An 18,293-nucleotide genomic window follows, 5' to 3' on the forward strand; every position below is an offset into this window, starting at 1 on the left:
TTTGGCCCCGGGAATAAACACCCAGCCTGGCTGTACCCAAGTTCACTGGCTGAAAGCCAGCAACAATGTGTGGAAAGTTTGTATGTTTTGAAAAAAGAAGTAAAAGGCAGGGTGGGGGTGGTAATGGTGAAGTTGGAGCTACAAAAGCAAGCATGTTTTTGTTCATTGGAAAGATGCAATATGATTTTGGGAAAATTTTCAGTGTAGAAAGCCAACTGATGGTGTGCCGTTCTATGAATCTGTGTGCCTGATCCAGTCACAGATTAGAACATAGGAGGTGGATGATTCAATTGGAGAGAACAGAGTGAGAGGTATGTGCTGTTTTAGCAGGAGACTAATGAGCAGGGGGCTAGAAAGTAATTCTGGCTGGGTGCGGTGGCTCATACCTATAATTATCCAGCACTTTGGGAGGCTGAGGCGAGATGATCACTTGAGTCCGGGAGTTTAAGACCAGCCTGAGTAACATACTTTAACCAGTCTCTAGAAAATATAAAAATTAGCTTGGTGTGGTGGTGTGTACCTGTAGTCCCAGCTACTCTGGAGGCTGAGGCAGGAGGATCACTTGAGTCTGGGAGTTCAAGACCAGCCTGAGTAAACATACTTTAACCAGTCTCTAGAAAATACAAAAATTAGCTTGGTGTGATGGTGTGTCCCAGCTACTCTGGAGGCTGAGGCAGGAGGATCACTTGAGTCCAGGAGGTCGAGGCTGCAGTGAGCTATGATCACACCACTGCACTCCAGCCTGGGTAACAGAGTGAAACTCGAAAAAAAAAACCAAAGAAATAAAAGTTTCTGTCCTCAGACTGTCCATCTGCAGAGAACCCTTTTGTGCATAGGAGCTACTTGAGATGGAGAAACCACATCAGAGTGACTTTTCAGCTCACCTTAAAAACTGGCCCAACCTTCCGTGGAGAGAATCTAGTGTCCCACTGGGACGGTGTTCCTACAGATTCCCCCAGGGTGGATAGCTTCACATTTGAGGAGCGGGGACTAAACACCCGGTGGAGGGATGCCTGAGTATCCCACTGGGTTACAGATTCACCTCGGGTTTGTTTTTGTTTTTTTTTCTTTTGAGACTGAGTTTTATTCTTGTTGCCCAGGCTGGAGTGCAGTGGCGCGATCTCAGTTCACTGCAACTCTCACCTCCTGGTTTCAAGTGATTCTCCTGCTTCAGCCTCCCTAGTCGTTGGGATTACAGGCATGCACCACCACGCCTGGCTAATTTTTGTATTTTTAGTATAGACCGGCTTCACCATGTTGGTCAGGCTGGTCTTCAACTCTTGACCTCAGGTGATCCACCCCCCTCGGCCTCCCAAAGTGTTGGGATTACAGGCGTGAGCCACCGCATCCGGCCAGGTTTTTTTTTTTTTTTGAGATGGAGTCTCGCCCTGTCGCCCAGGCTGGAGTGCAGTGACGTGACCTTGGCTCGCTGCAAGCTCCGCCTCCCGGGTTCACGCCATTCTCCTGCCTCAGCCTCCCGAGTAGCTGGGACTACAGGTGACTGCCACCGTGCCTGGCTAATTTTTTGTAATTTAGTAAAGACGGGGTTTCACCGTGTTAGCCAGGATGGTCTCGATCTCCTGACCTCATGATCCACCCGCCTCGGCCTCCCAAAGTGCTGAGATTACAGGCGTGAGCCACCATGTCTGGCCTCAGCCAGGTTTTTTTGTTTTGTTTTGTTTTTTTGAGACAGGATCTTGCTCTTTCACACCCAGACTGGACAGCAGTGGCGCAATTTTAGCTCACTGCAGCCTCCACCTCCAGGGTTCAAGTGATTCCCATTCCTCAGCCTCCTGAGCAGCTGGGATTACAGGCGTGTGCCACCATGGCTGGCTACTTTTTTTTTTTTTTTATTTATTTTTTTTTTTTATTTATTTTTTTTTTATTTATTTTTTTTTTTTTGAGACGGAGTCTTGCTCTGTCACCCAGGCTGGAGTGCAGTGGCGCGATCTCGGCTCACTGCAAGCTCCGCCTCCCGGGTTCACGCCATTCTCCTGCCTCAGCCTCTCCGAGTAGCTGGGACTACAGGCGCCCGCCACCACGCCCGGCTAATTTTTTGTATTTTTTAGTAGAGACGGGGTTTCACCGTGGTCTCGATCTCCTGACCTTGTGATCCGCCCGCCTCGGCCTCCCAAAGTGCTGGGATTACAAGCGTGAGCCACCGCGCCCGGCCTAAGCTGGCTACTTTTTGTATTATTAGTAGAGGTGGTGTTTTGCCATGTTGGCCTGGCTGGCCACCTTGTGCATTTTTTGGCTGGATAATTAGTGCAGACATTCAGACTGTTTCCTACCAAGGGTCCTGAAGGTGCCATATGCCTACTAGCAGGCAAGGCCACACAATGACACAGAAAGATGGCATCTGTGAGGATCAGCTTTTGTTTGCTTTGCTTAGTCTGTAACGCTATGTATTCCAACACCTGGTCCTTCAGCAGTCGCAGTGGTATGTGGGTGGGAAAAAAATCCATAGAGGGAAAGAAACAAGCCCATCAACCCACAAGTGAACAATTACTAACATTCCCTCAAGAATAGCTGAAGGAGAGAGAGAGAGAGAGAGGAAGCTACACTTGGAAAGAAGATTGCTTTGTATTTTATTTACAACAGAATAAGAAAAAGTAAGTTATTAACAATAATAAATAACTAGGGAGAAAAACACAGAACGGCCACAAAATGACACAGAAGGATGGCATATGTAAGGATTAACTTTTGTTTGCTTTGCTTATAGTCTGTAATGCTGTGTATTCCAACACCTGGTCCTTCAGCAGTGGCAGTGGTATGTGGATTAATTTAACCAATCAAGATCCCAGCTTGAATGTAAACACTACAAATTACACTCGACGCTACATGCGAGTGGTACAACACCAACTCAAAGACCCTCTTCTGGGTGATATATAGAAACTGAAGGGAGACTTGCAATTTGACAGACATGCTTTCAATTTAAAGCAAAAACATCGAGAGGCTTATCCTAAAGTACTTGTTAATTTAACAACAAAATTACAATTATTAATGGCATCTGAAAATTTCCCAACATATTCACATTCTCTTATTACACTAACTTCTAAAAAGCTTAAACACTTATATTTCAAATGCAAACAGATTGTTTCGAAGGTAGAACACAAAAGAACCCAATGTTTTGCCTCAGCATGCCAACGCTGTGCTATTGTGTACACTTCAGTTTCAGCAAGAATGAATAGTTTAAAATAGTTTATTTATAATCAGATTGCAGTCACTGGACAGACTTTTTAAATCTCAAGAACTATGGCTCAGATGACAGATTGTCTCCTAGCCTACTGAGTCAGATGATCAGAAGGTACTAAAACTATTTGGACAATTCCTCTCTATTGGATTATAGGATTACACATTATATGGAGAGTCAGCTATACACTGGCCCTTCTTAAGAGTAAAATTCCTGTTGACCTAAGCCAGCCAATGACCTATTACCTTGTTGTCGCTGAACCATGAAGAGATGCCAAAGAAAGTAGAATTTAAAAACACACATAAATACATTAGCCCTGAAACTTTTGCAGAGAATGATTTATCGAGACGTATCAGAATCTATTCTCTTAGTTCACTGTTTATTACAGTGTCTTGAAAGAAAACCACAGTTACTTTTGCAGGTATAGTGGTAAGTGTCTGCATAATATACCCACAACTATGCTACTTAGAGATTTATTTTCAGGACCAACAACATGGCTAATAAATACTTCCAAATAAATTAAAATTTTCCCCACACACAGATGCAAAACTGTAACAGAAGGCTTGATCAATCAGTTCACCAACAAACCCATATTGTTTGAGTTACAACGGTGGCAACTAAAAATGTCACGGCCTCCTTCGTTGTTTTCCTTTTCCTTTGCTTTGTCTTGCAACAACCCAAAGTGAGAAAATGAAATGATCTTCAGAGGTGATTTCTAACAAAGCTTATGTGTTAAAAACACCAAGATCTTTTCATCCCAGGAAAGCACAGCTAAAGCAAGCATGCTGTGCTACAGCCAACAAAATGCACACGGGCACTTCACATTTGAAATCTTCCCAGAGTCATGAAATGTACAGTCATTTTGATGGTCTCCACTAACTTCAGAGATGAAGATGGGAGTGAACATATGTGATATTCTATGGATTATTTATTTAAATTTGGCTACCAGAGACTTAAAACCGATGGTGTCTGATTCACTATACTATATTTATATATATATATATGTATATATATATACACAGTTATAATACAATTTTGGTGAACAAAGTTGAAGGTTTCCATATCGCAGACAGAGGCACTGAGTTAAGGATTCTATTTCCCCCCAAACATGCTTAGCAAATTCAAGTTTCTGCGTTTTTTTTCTTCTAATTTCCATCATGCAGCCATTTGGCTTCCATCCTTATAAGAATTATTAATGTTCTGTATATATACATCCATTGCAGGCTTGTATTCCACAATAACAAAGTCATGTATAGAGAATGTGAAATGATACTTGAAAACCAAGATATATAAAATATTGAAGTCATTTATGCCTTTTGATGACTGGGTTAAATATGCAAAGCAGCTAAAGGAATATCTACACCACCCACCCCCTTTTTAATGCACACAAAGCACATGTAGACAGAAAAACTGAACATACTTTAAGAGCACACAGTTTTTTTTTGGCTAAGACTCACACTATCATCGTAGCTTTGCAACTGATGTCTGTGGTAACATACTGGTTATAAAAGAAATGAAACTCACAAAAGGAAATTAGAACTTAGCTTCCTAAAGCATATAGAACTGTTAACCTTGACAGCAGAAGCTACTTTATAAAAAGGGAAAATAGCAATGCTATTAATGGAAAAACTAGGTGCCAGATGTGTTAAGAGCCTGCACAAAATAAATACATTCTATGTGAAAATAATGACCCCACCCCGCCTTGATTTTAGCTTGCAAATGGTAAGCAAATACATATACTATTTCAGTGTCTTCTGAAAGTAGCATTTTGCTCTCTAAAGCAAAACATTTTCATTAAGTACTACTGTGTGGAGAAGGAGGGATTGAGAAGTCCAAGGGGTCTGATAAAATATTAGGTTTTCCCACAAGCAAAAATCATGCTTCCATACCATGCATAGAAGGTGTCTTACTAAGATACTATCATTCTTAGGGAAGAGATACACTGTTGATCTAAGCTATTTGCAACGGGTTTCCTTTGAGTTCTAGGTTTATTCTTTTTTTTTAAGCTAAACATCAACCTATAGATAAAGAAATGATCTTGACAGTCTGACCTATGACTTAGAAAACTTTGGTGCTGGGCTCATGGGGCCAGCGCCTGCACCTTGGGAGAGTGTATCAACCTGAAAGACACTACACAGAGTGCTGAGCACTGAGAGGGAAGCAGGCAGGGTCCACTGGCAGAGAGGCTGTGTGAGAGAAGCAGATTATGCTCCTTGGTCTATTTTGTTTCCTTTGGGATCTGTGTTTTGGGAAGGTCCCTTTCCTGAGGTTGGAGGTTATGATCAGGAAGGCTAGCTGGGGCACGGGCCTCCGAGTTGCCCAATTACTTCTTCGCTTCCTCTCTTGGAGGACAAAAGTCAATGCTGAGATTCGGCCTGCCCTCCCATCTGTGTTTAAAGGCAGTGAGGTGCAAAGGTGACAGATTTCTCTCTTTGGAGCAAAGGAGAATTGTCTTTCTGTCACTTCAGTGAGTGATCTTGCCTCCTGTCAACCTTGATTCTAATCTTGCATTACCACTAGTTGAAGAAAGGAAAGCTAGACAGAAGGGCATCTATTATCACTCCTCCTTTTCACTCTACAAATAGGAGTCAGCAATTCTGCTCATTCTCTCCTCCCACTTGACAGTAGTTACTCAATGTCTGTGACATTCCTAATATTTGTATTTCAAGTAAGGAGCAAGAGAATGACAGTCTTTTCTAAGGTCTGGTGGTAGGCAATCTGTTCCAGGGAATTCTGGATGTTACTAAGAGTAAAACAAGGAAGGGGATGGGAGACAGTTCTCTTTTTTATGGTTCATGCACCAGACATTTTCTGACCATGTTAAAGCCCAGTTAGCTTACTCTACCCTTGTACTTTGAGTGGGCAGATACTAAATGAATTCTATTCAATTAATTTTACAAGTTCTGAGAATCTTAACTGATGATGGAAGCTGACAAGTCAAGGTTTGTTGGTACCTGTAGAGAAAAAAGATGTTGCCTCACCTGGGCCTCTTGGTTCCTAAACTGAACCATTCCAAAATCAGTTATGGTCACATTCATCCATGCAATTCTTAAGGATTTCTGAGGCCACAAGGGCACAAAAGGGGAAAGTTATTAAAAGACAGAAACAAGTAGAATCTTTATTAAATTCTGTGGAAGGTATAAATGAGTTACTATTAATTGCACTTGGAGCCTCTATAGCTTGATGATTAAAATTTTCAAAAGTTGAGAGTTAATTAGGCTCCAAATCCTGAGTCAGACTAACCACAAAATAGCAATCTCAGTAACTATTGGTATTCAAGTATTAGTAATCAGCAGTTCAAAATTTAACAACTAAGTATGTTATGCCTGAGAGTATTTTGGAGAATTTTAGATTTGATGAGAGGAAACTGACTTCACTATTTTCTACCATACCTTGTAACAAAAGTGGTGCAAAGTTTTCATTCATTTATCCTTGAAGTCCATGCCAAACCTCATCAAATGCCCAATAACAAGGCTTCCTCTCTGGCTTACAGCTATGTGGTTACAGAAGATTCCTTCTGTCCTTTGCAAGTCTTACATCTTACATCTAATATGATGCTGTGTAGCATACTTAGGGAATCATGTTCTATGTGAAGTTACTGAGTCACATGCACACTGAAAGGTTGAAGGAACATGTTTGAGTGACAAAGCAGTCTTTTTCTCTATCAGAAGATTCTTAAAAAAAGAAAACAAAAACAAATAAAAATATAAAACCCCATGAGATATTTATATAAAGTTACTCAGATTTGGGCCGACATGGCTTATCTGAAGAGTGCATGCCGGGTAAATTCAGGGTGGCTTTTTTCTCAGGGTCTGGAAGTGTGAGAGTTTCTGGGGCAGACTTTTTCCGGGGCCGATCTTTGGGAACGGACAGAAATTCGGGTGCGTCTGTGGAGAGAGGGGTGGATGGAGCACTAGAAGGTGCACTGCGGACAGAAGAAGGCAGCAGGGGGATGCTGGAGATAGAAATTGCAGGTGGGAAAATGCCGATTTTCTTGTTGGTGGCTTCCTGAGTGGCTCGTTCAAATTCTCGGACTTCATCCATTGTCATGTCTTCAAGGAGAAAAACAGAAAGAAAAACGAGCAGTTATTTATAAGAGAGGCAAATAGATTAATCACTACCCTTGTTTTTACAGGAACTATGGGAATCCTATCATAAAGGGGACTCTCCCGATTATACACCCAAAGTATCATTGAAATACCGAACCCCCAATTTTTTCTTTTCACCCTGAAAACAATATCCCTTTATGAATATCCATTTAAGATTTTCCAAAGCACTCTTCACAGTGAGTATTTTAAGTATTCTCAATAAGGACTTAACAGTAGAATACAGAACTAGATGGGGGAAATGTGTGCCTGTGTGTGTGTATGTGTGTGCACCCGTGTGCATCTGTGTTGTTGTGGGTCTGGTGTGGGGTATTTGGAGCTATAATTAACTGGTCATCTTTTTCATAAAGAGAAGGTAATTAAAACAATCAATGGCCCTGAAATGACACATATTATTGTCATTATTGTCAACTTTAGATCATGAAAGTATACCTTTATAGGGCAAACAGGTTAATCATCAGGATTTTTCAACATACTATCTTCCTTTTTTTTTTTTTTTTCTGAGACAGGCTCTTACTGCATCACCCAGGCTGGAGTGCAGTGGTGCGATCATGATTCACGGCAGCCTTGACCTCCTGGGCTCAAGTGATCTTCCTGCCTCAGGGCGCAATGAGGCTGAAACCACAGGTGCATGCCATAATGCCTGGTTTAATTTTTTGTGTTTTCTGTAGAGATGGGGTCTCGCTATGTTGCCTAGGCTAGTCTTGAATTCCTCAGCTCAAGTGATCCGCCTGCCTAAGCCTCCCAAAGTGTTGGGATTACAGGCGTGAGCCACTGTACTCAGGCCAACATGCTATCTTCTTAATCAATACATGTACTTTTATTCGGAGGGGCCACAAAGATGCTGTTGTTTCTGGTTTCCTGACTGTGTGTCGATCCTAAGAAGGTTCAGAGATTGTGTTTTAATAAATTCAGTTTCAAAAACACATAAATCAACAATATGACCACACCCTGCTAATCATTCCAAAGCCAAGAAAATAAAACCATTTCTTGAGGAAACTTAAAAAGAATAGAGAATGCTGGCCGGGCGCGGTGGCTCACGCTTGTAATCCCAGCACTTTGGGAGGCCGAGGCGGGTGGATCACGAGGTCAGGAGATCGAGACCACGGTGAAACCCCGTCTCTACTAAAAATACAAAAAATTAGCCGGGCGTGGTGGCGGGCGCCTGTAGTCCCAGCTACTCAGAGAGGCTGAGGCAGGAGAATGGCGTGAACCCGGGAGGCGGAGCTTGCAGTGAGCCGAGATCGCGCCACTGCACTCCAGCCTGGGTGAGAGAGCGAGACTCCGTCTCAAAAAAAAAAAAAAAAAAAAAAAAAGAATAGAGAATGAAAGGAGAGGATCCTTTAATAGTGAGGATTCTATTTAAAAGAAAAAAAAGCATGACTTGGAATTCAACAAATAAGACAGTGATACCACTGTTAATAATCATTGTTGGATAATGTAGGTTTTCCAAATACCTGAAATGTTCTTAAGTGAGAAAGTAAAAACAGTATTTAAAAAATGTAAATCTTTCCCTAATGTGTTTAATGTATTATATATACTTACTACATTTGAGACATAATATGTTGAAGATATATCACTGTGCAAAAATACAGTTCCTTAGTTCCTTCTCAGGGTCTATTTGCTCTTTATGGCTTGATATCTCTTCTCTCATGCTCAGAAACTCTATTATTACTGTTATTATTATTATTAATTATTTTTTTTGAGATGGAGTCTTGCTCTGTTGCACAGGCTGGAGTGCAATGGCGTGATCTTGGCTCACTGCAACCTCCACCTCCTGGGTTCAAGTAATTCTCCTGCTTCAGCCTCCTGAATAGCTTGGACTATAGGCACGTGCCACCATGCCCAGCTAATTTTTGTATTTTTAGCAGAGACAGGGTTTCACCATGTGGCCAGGCTGGTCTTGAACTCCTGACCTTGTGATCCACGTGCTTTGGCCTCCCAAAGTGCTGGGATTACAGGCGTGAGCCACCGCGCCCGGCCTTATTCTGTTATTATTAATTATTGTTACCCTGGCTATCCCTGGTATCCTTTGCCATTTTTATTTGCTGTGAACAGGGAAAAGAGGCACCTGGGCTTATTAAAGACTGAGTCAACGCCCAAGGCTTATCCTGGAGCAAAATGCAAAATTTAGTGCCCGTGGATTTTCTATATCTGTTTTGGCCCCCCAGAGACCCATTTTTCATTCTTTCTTGTCCACTGCCATGTACTTAGCAGGTGAAACTTTGTTAGATAATATTGGAGGGAATAACCAGCATGAAACAATATAGCCACTTTGGAAATACTGAGTATGTAATGAATATTCATAACAGTATTAATCCTTAGGGCTTTTCTTTTTTTTCTTTTTTTTTTTTTTGAGACAGAGTTTCGCTCTTTTTTGTTTTGTTTTGTTTTGAGTTGGAGTCTCGCTCTGTCGCCTAGGCTGGAGTGCAGTGGCGCGATCTCGGCTCACTGCAAGCTCCACCTCCCAGGTTCATGCCATTCTCCTGCCTCAGCCTCCCGAGTAAAAAGTAGCTGGGACTACAGGCACCCGCCACCACGCCCGGCTAATTTTTTGTATTTTTAGTAGAGATGGGGTTTCACCATGTTAGCCAGGATGGTCTCCATCTCCTGACCTCGTGATCCGCCCGCCTCGGCCTCCCAAAGTGCTGGGAGTACAGGCGTGAGCCACTGCGCCTGGCCTCAGAGTTTCGCTCTTGTCTCCCAGGCTGGAGTGCTATGGCGCGATCTTGGCTCACTGCAACTTCCGCCTCCGGGGTTCAAGCGATTCTCCTGCCTCAGCCTCCCGAGGAGCTGGGATTACAGGCGTCTGCCACCACGCCCGGCTAATTTTTGTGTTATTAGTAGAGACGGGGTTTCATCATGTTGGCCAGGCTGGTCTCGAACTCCTGACCTCAGGTAATCCGCCCACCTCGGCCTCCCAAAGTGCTGGGATTACAGGCGTGAGCCACTGCACCCGGCTTAATCCTTAAGTTTTATAACATCTGAGCAAACCAGAAGTATTTTTCACAAAATGAAATCCTTAAGAGGATTTCCTGGGAACAATTATTAAAATTTTCTGAAAGGGAAAGTTTTTACAAAGGAAATAAATCATTATGACTGTGTGGATAAGACATAAAATTCAGAATATATCAAGAAAAATTGTACCTATAAACTTACCAATTTTTAAAAGCATGAAGACTATTAAATGAGCCAAGAAATGAGATTAAGGTTATATAAAAAGAGGCATTCATTTCACAATAAAGTTGAGACTAAGAAAAATTTTAGTGAATCAGGGTATGTTACGTTTTTGCTATGATAAATGGATATTATCTTTGAAAAAGCAGACTTTCTTAATCAAGTGGCTGAATAGATTGCTCTACTCCACATAGTCAGCAGGGGGCAGAGGTAATCTAAAGCACAGAATTTTGATTTTCCACTCCCAGAGGCTCTTAGAAGTTCCCTTCCTTGAAGGCTTTGAACCTGCTCAATTGAAAAGAAGACTTATTTCCTCACTGCTGTGTTCATGGATGTTAATTTTGCCTAATTTCAATCTAATTTGTCCCTGCTTGGGTTGATGATCTAAAATTCATTTAGCACCCATGGAGTTTTTATTTGTAACAAAGAGCCACCTCCTGATTTTCAGTTTTTCATTATGATACAGGAGAAAGACTAAGGAAAAATAAATGTGCCCCAATTTCACAGAATTCCAAAGGATAATGGAAATGTCATAAACATTCAAAATAACCACTTTGTGTAACTTCTCCAGTGGCAGGCATCTTTCACCCTGAAGTCATGGGAGCAACGCTGAGGGGCAGCCAGAGATTACGTGGGCTTTTCCATGGGAAGAACCATTCCACATTATCACCTTCTACATAGTAAGTGGACTTTATTTTTTATTTTACTTTATTTAGTTATTTATTTTTTTGAGATGGAGTTGCACTCTTATTGCCCAGGCTGGAGTGCAGTGGTGCGATCTCTGCTCACTGCAACCTCTGTCTCCTGGGTTCAAACGATTCTCCTGCCTCAGCCTCCCGAGTAGCTGGGATTACAGGCATGCGCCACCATGCCCGGCTAATTTTGTATTTTTAGTAGAGACGGGGTTTCTCCATGTTGGTCAGGCTGGCCTTAAACTCCCGACCTCAGGTGATCCACCCGCCTTGGCTTCCCAAAGTGCTGGGATTACAGGCGTGAGCCAACGCGCCTGGCCATGGACTTTAATTATAGAGTAATAATCACAGTAAAACTGAAAGAAAGCCAAGCCAAGGGCCTTATAAGCTGTGAGAAAATCACTGAGCTTAGCATCTTTTAGCCATCTGGTGTCTCCTCTTTTCCTGTGGCTTCCTTTGTTTGCCTGGTCATATTTATAGTGAATGGCTTTCAGAGTAGTCGAGCGGGAACTGGGGCCCAACATTTCTAAAAGAAAAGGTAATTGAAAGTGATAGAAATTCAAGGAGAGTTTCCTTAAAGGGCACTTCTAGGGGGAAGTCCTACTGGAATTGGTCTGTGCATAGAGAGGAAACGCCTCTTGCTCCAACAGTTTCCTGCAAATCGGATCACTGCATGCAAAATGGGAGAAGAGTTAGGGCCCTTGCAACCTCAAGGGCAGTCACATGCAACCAGTTGCAGCACATGAGCCTTGCAGGGCACATTCCAAAGACATGCTCCAAAAACTTAACTAAAAATTTCCAAAGTGCAATCAGAAGGTCTTCACAATTCAAAAGGATCCATTTATGACAAGAGCCACATCTAAATTTCCTAGAACTACAGCATTGATTTTTTTTTTTTTTGAGACAGAGTTTTGCTCTTGTTGCCCAGGCTGGAGTGCAATGGCGCGATCTCGGCTCACTGCAACCTCCACCTCCCATGTTCAAGCAATTCTCCTGCCTCGGCCTCCTGAGTAGCTAGGATTACAGGCATGCGCCACCACACCCAGCTAATTTTGTATTTTTAGTAGAGACGAGGTTTCTCCATGTTGGTCAGGCTGGTCTCAAACCCCTGACCTTAGGTGATCCATCTGCCTTGGCCTCCCAAAGTGCTGGGCTTACAGGTGTGAGCCACTGCGCCTGGCTGATTTTTTTTTTAAAATACCTACTATGTATTATTCTGGAGACTGGGCTAATGGACATGAGGACTCAAGGCGGAACCCAAAGAGATCACAGCTCTGGCTGAAGATGCAAAGAAATGATTTGGTGATTACACTTTTCTTTGTTATCTCTAGCTCCCCTTCATTAGCATGAATGATTGAGAGATTACGATACTTAAAATGCTGGTATACAATATACAGTCAGCTCTCAATTTCCAGTGTGCAACGAAATAACTGAGGCTCTCTAAGCCTTATCCTAAGTCCCAGGGATCTGCTAGGCAGCTCAGCACATCCCCAGCTCACACCCCTTCACTGCTCAGCCTGTGTGTCTGCACAGACTGCAGCCCATCTTGAGATTATCCTAAGTAAAAAGGAACTGATTGGGTAAAACAGCTATAAAGAGGCACAGAAAGCTTTTCAAAGCAAATGTAAAGAAACCTAAAATAGCTGATGAGCCAGAAGCCCTCCCTTGAATGAATAAGTGAGTGTTAGCTATGTTTTTAAAAGTTACTGACATGTTATTCTAGTTTACATATGACATCCATTTTCACTCCTCTGCTCTTTTATGGTGCAGGCCGTTTTACTAGTCCCACAAAAGTGTTTCCACTCTCCATGTTCTCGGTTTTATGACCGAAATAACCTCCACGTCAAGCAACTTTAAGAGATCGAAACGTCTGAAAGAGAGAGGTGACACTGCCCAATTTAGATCCAGCTCGGGTTCTGCAGCAACAGGGTCTGGGTGACGACATGTTTCTATGGAAGGTTGGGAACCGGGCATCTGCAGTATTTCCAAGATCAGTTTACATGTGCATTTGCGAAAGGGTGGGCAACATGTTTTAAAAATTCTACGTACACTTGTTTGGGCATGACTCTCTATGTCATCCACAGGGGAGGAATGCTGATTGCAAACTTTTATGTTGGTTTGTTCATGCATGTTTTTCTCGTATTCCCGAACATCATCCATTGTCATATCTGAAAGAGGTCAAGACGTTGGCAACTTCTGTTATTAGATGCAAACTTTCAACGGGGACACTTTAGGGAAAGATGGTAGCTGAGCAGTAGCCAAGGAGGTTTAAAAAAGCAGAGACTTGTCTAACTTTATGATGAGTAAGTCATAAAGTTAGCTAAACCAACCAAAGGGGGAGCGAGGGCAAGGAAGTTAAGTCAAAATAGTCTTAGAACACAGAAGAGTGGAACTTGTTTAGGGGTGATTCTTGTAAAGTGAGCTAGGTGGGTAGAAAGTATTAGCATGTGGGCAGTGCCATAGCCTGAGATCTCCTAAAGCATCATTAGAAGATCCCATTGGGGACAGAGGGTCAGTTTTGCTTGGTTTAATACTTACCTTCCACATAGCTTTTGAAATAGATTTAGAGGTTGTTTAAATCAATGCATTCAACAACAGAAAGGACACTTTCATTGCTGTTATAGGAGGCAGGATGTAGAAGGCAGAGCAATGATATTCACTGGTACAATTGAGATTTGGTGCAACTTGCACACAGATGTAAATTTGCACAGAATGCATGGCGTCAGAGTGCAGGTCTATACTGAACTTCAAGTCTTGCCTAACAGCTTGAAGATGGCTGGCACTACTTCCACCCACACTGATCTAAAAATAAAACGGCACATGACATGATTTTTGGCCCAAGTCTGCAGTTTTTCAGTATTTCAGGATAATGATCTCTTAATCTAGTGGTTCTCAACGGGGGACAATTTTGTGACATTTTTGGTTGTTAGAACTAGGGAAGGGGTGGTACTGGCATCTAGTGTGCAGAGGCCAGGGACACTATGGAGTATCCTACAATGCACAGGACCCCCAGCCCCCAACAAAAAATTATCTGGTCCAAAATGTCAATAGTACCAAAGTTGAGAAACCCTGTCTTAATCCAACTGATAAAAATTTTAAGGCCAGGCATGGTGGCTCATGCCTGTAATCCCAGCACTTTGGGAGGCCAAGGCGGGTGGATCACTTGAGGTCAGGAGTTCGAGACCAGCCTGGACAACATGGTGAAACCCTGTCTCTACTAAAAATACAAAAATTAGCTGGGTGTGGTGGAGGGCACCTGTAATCCCAGCTACATGGGAGGCTAAGGCAGGAGAAGCACTTGAACCCGGGAGGCAGAGGTTGCAGTGAGCCAGATGGTACCACTGCACTCCAGCCTGGGCGACAGAGCGAGACCCTGTCTCAAAAAAAACCAACCAACCAAACAAAAAAAACTTAAATAAGGAACCCATCCACCTTCAGTATGTGAAATGCATAAAAATGACAATTAGCCTCACTTCAAATACTTCTGTCATTTTATCCCCCACCCCTACCCGGCTCCTTGGTTATTTTACATTTTATCAGCAATATTCCCAGGTAGGCATTCCTCTGTTACTCTCTTGGCAGAACTGAACTTCATGCTCTTTACCAATGATGGTATGCCGAACAAAGTGCTTACTCTGCCACCCTGACCACTAATTGGCTTAGTGGGGATTTAGAGTGGGCATTCGCAGCTGGAATTTTTCCTTAAGTATTTTCTGCATCATGTGGTTTGGTGTCTTTTTATATCAATCCATGTGTCATGTGAGATCCTCTTCATTTCCAAAGGGCAGACTAGCCAGGAGTTTATGATTTAATTCACTGTGGTCTGGGACCAAGATGCTGTGTGCCTCTAAATCCAGACCTGGTCTATTTTATGCAGAAGATGATTCCCAGGTATACCTGGAAATCCTCAGTCAAAAATGCGGTCCATAAGCAATGTAAGTATCAAGAATGCTAAGCAGCAGCCTGGCCAAGCAAGGAGCATGCTCTTCTTTTAGAAAATTGAGGTAACCAAAAAGCAATAAAGAGATGCTGCTTTATGATGAAAACAAATGCATCTTAGTTAATAATAACAACACATTCTTTCAGTACAATCACTTTCAATGGCTGCTTATCAACATTTCTTAAACACAAATATATCTGAAATAATACTAGACGATCATTTTTAGCTAGGAGTTGAAAATTTAAAGAAGTTTCTCTACACGTATGTCATTAGGGGGTGCCCCCCACCACCCCAACAGGCATGACAGTAATTTGGAAAACAAAAGCCAAGGAGTTACAGGTTTTTTTTTGTTCTATTGAATCCCCACAGAAATCATACTTCATCTTGAATTAGCTCAACGTCAAGATAGGGGCTTAAACTTTGTGACTATGGGCTTTCAAAGATGTATCCATTTTATGGATGTGAAAAAGGGTTTAACAACAAAGATATTCATTGCTGCCTTGTTCATAATAATGAAAAATTGAAAACAACCCAGGGGACTGATATGCAATCATTAAAAATTAGGTAGAAGAATAGTTAATCCTAGAGAAATATCCTTGATCTATTGTTAAATAAAAAATAGGTAAAAAGAACTGTACATAGCATATGAAATTAATTTAGTCAGAAAACCATTATTTACATTAAAAAAACAGTGAAAGGATATATTTCAAAATGTTAACAGTGATTATTTTGAAGAGTTAGAATTACAGGCAATTTTAATTTCCTTCTTTTTGCTTATCTACATTTTCAAAAATTTCTACATCAAATATGCATTGCTTGTGGAAAAGAAAAAAAATCATTATTTAAGAATCTTCTTTTGGGCTGGGCAGGGTGGCTTATGCCTGTAATCCCAGCACTTTGGGAGGCCAAGGTGGGCGGATCACTTGAGGCTAGGAGTTGGAGACCAGCCCGGCCAACATGGTGAAACCTTGTCTCTACTAAAAATAGAAAAATTAGCCAGGTGTGGTGGCACACACCTGTAACCCCAGCTACTCGGGAGGCTGAGGTACGAGAATTGCTTGAACCCGGGAGATGGAAGCTGCAGTGAGTCAAGATCATGCCACTGCACTCCAGCCTGGGCGACAGAGCAAGGCTCTGTCTCAAAAAAAAAATTTTTTTTTGTTATTTTGGATCATTATGAGATGGATACCATCAATTTGGAATTGGTAAGGAGAAGATACACTTTTCCAGAATTTCTGTTCACTCTAGAAACATAATCCCCTGTTTTTTTTTGGTTTTTTTTTTTTTTTTGAGACAGAGTCTAACTCTGTCACCCAGGCTGGAGTGCACTGGTGCAATTTCAGCTCACTGCAACCTCCACCTCCCGGGTTCAAGTGATTCTCCCACTTCAGCCTCCCGAGTAGCTGGGATTACTGGTGTGTGCCAGCATGTCTGGCTAATTTTTGTATTTTTACTAGAGATAGGGTGTCACCATGTTGGTCAGGCTGGTCTCGAACTTCTGACCTCAAGTGATCCGCCCACCTCGGCCACCCAAAGTGCTGGGATTACAGGCGTGAGCCACCACGCCCAGCCATCCCTTATTACTTTTTTTAAACAAAGAGTTAAGAAACTAAATTTTAGAAAATTCTATAAAAGAAAATCTCCCAATTTTGCCACATAGGAATGAACATTCCTACTAGAGTAGTTCTCTAAAAGATGGTGATAATTTGGTCCCTGCTGTGCTGAAGGAAATATGTTTGTCTAAATCCTGAAATATCCTCACAGACTATAAATGTGTATGAACATGATGTAAATATTTTCAGTATTTCTCAGTAATTTATGGAAATCCTAATCAAGTGAAAATGCTCCTGTTCAGGTTAGCTGGTAAAATGCACTGTCTAGCTTTTGCAACATATATGACCTCAAAATCTCTATAGAAATCAATATTTTAGTAAATTCAATTACTTGTGCCCAATGACAGATTATACAGTAATGATGATTCATCTTTATTACTGATTGATTTTCAATGATCAGAGTGACTTGAAACAATTTAGGTTCAGACTTCTTTGCTTCCAGCAAACAAATGCTTCTGTGTGTCAACTCTTTTTTTTTTTTTTTTTTTTTTTTGAGAGTGAGTTTTGCTCTCGTCACCCAGGCTGGAGTGCAATGGTGCGATCTTGGCTCACCACAAACTCGGCCGTCCGGGTTCAAGCGATTCTCCTGCCTCAGCCTCCCAAGTAGCTGGGATAACAGGCACCCGCCACCACACCCAGCTAATTTTTGTATTTTTAGTAGAGACGGAGTTTCACCATGTTGGCCAGGTTGGTCTCGAACTCCTGACCTTGTGATTCGCCTGCCTCGGCCTCCCAAAGTGCTGGGATTACAGGTGTGAGCCACCGCACCCGGCCCAAACTCTTAATTAAAGGAAGCCCATGTCAATTACTTTGCAAATACATTGGTAAACAGTCAGCCCTTCACTTATAGATTGTGAAAGGTCATAATTTACTCTTCCTAAATAAGGTTTCCTACATAAAGACTCCTTAAGCCAGCAATACTGGGGATAATTGCCTGATTTAAGAGAATATTGCAACTGGTACGGTATTTCTTCTGATAAAGAAAGTGCATCCTAATATCTTTGACACTCTGCTATTAGAGGTTAAACAGCCCTGGGAAGTATTTTGGGGACACACATGCCCTGCTCACTGTACTTCAGTGGGACAATACTTCCTTTCCTTGCCCTCTGGAGAGGCCATTTCTTTTCTTCTCTTTCTTGCTCTCCTTCAGGTGAGAAGAGATCAGATCCCAGACTCTTATCTCAGGGCGTGAGGTCATACTGCATGGGGCCTGAGTAGAACGTTCTCCTCTACCAGTGACTAGGCTGAGGCCAAAATCTCCTCCTCAACCATCAGCTCCACTTTGGCAAAGAGGCTCTGGTCTCAGGGGATTTGTTAATTGCGAATCCTGTTAGTAAACATTTACACTGAGACTAACTTTTAGCTTATGTGAACACCACCACATAGAATAGCTTTGTACATGTTGTACATGTATTCATGGGCAATTTGTATTTCTTTTTCTTTTTTTCTTTTTTGAGACAGAGTCTCACTCTGTCCCCAGGCTGGGGTGCAGTGGCGCCATCTTGGCTCACTGTAACCTCTGCCTCCCAGGTTCAAGCGATTCTCCAGCCTCAGCCTCCTGAGTAGCTGGGA

At 42.2% G+C, this 18,293-nt stretch overlaps 1 protein-coding gene across 4 annotated transcripts in view; it reads right to left on the minus strand.

Moving 5' to 3' along the window:
* Positions 1–2,571: 2,571 nt before the first annotated feature.
* Positions 2,572–18,293, minus strand: part of PITPNC1 (phosphatidylinositol transfer protein cytoplasmic 1) — a 319,548-nt gene continuing 303,826 nt past the window's right edge. For 2 of the 4 annotated variants that reach the window (XM_063617532.1, XM_055242685.2), the window contains 2 exons: positions 13,218–13,336; positions 2,572–7,245 (listed from right to left, as the gene is read on the minus strand). In XM_063617532.1, coding sequence (XP_063473602.1) covers positions 7,240–7,245; positions 13,218–13,336 — 125 coding nt within the window. In that variant the 3' untranslated portion in view covers positions 2,572–7,239. The remainder of the gene's footprint in view (positions 7,246–13,217; positions 13,337–18,293) is intronic. The other 2 variants (XM_055242684.2, XM_063617531.1) reach the window with 1 other exon arrangement.

The sequence above is a fragment of the Symphalangus syndactylus genome, chromosome 14 (assembly GCF_028878055.3).
Source record: "Symphalangus syndactylus isolate Jambi chromosome 14, NHGRI_mSymSyn1-v2.1_pri, whole genome shotgun sequence".
NCBI classification, from domain to species: Eukaryota; Metazoa; Chordata; class Mammalia; order Primates; family Hylobatidae; genus Symphalangus; species Symphalangus syndactylus.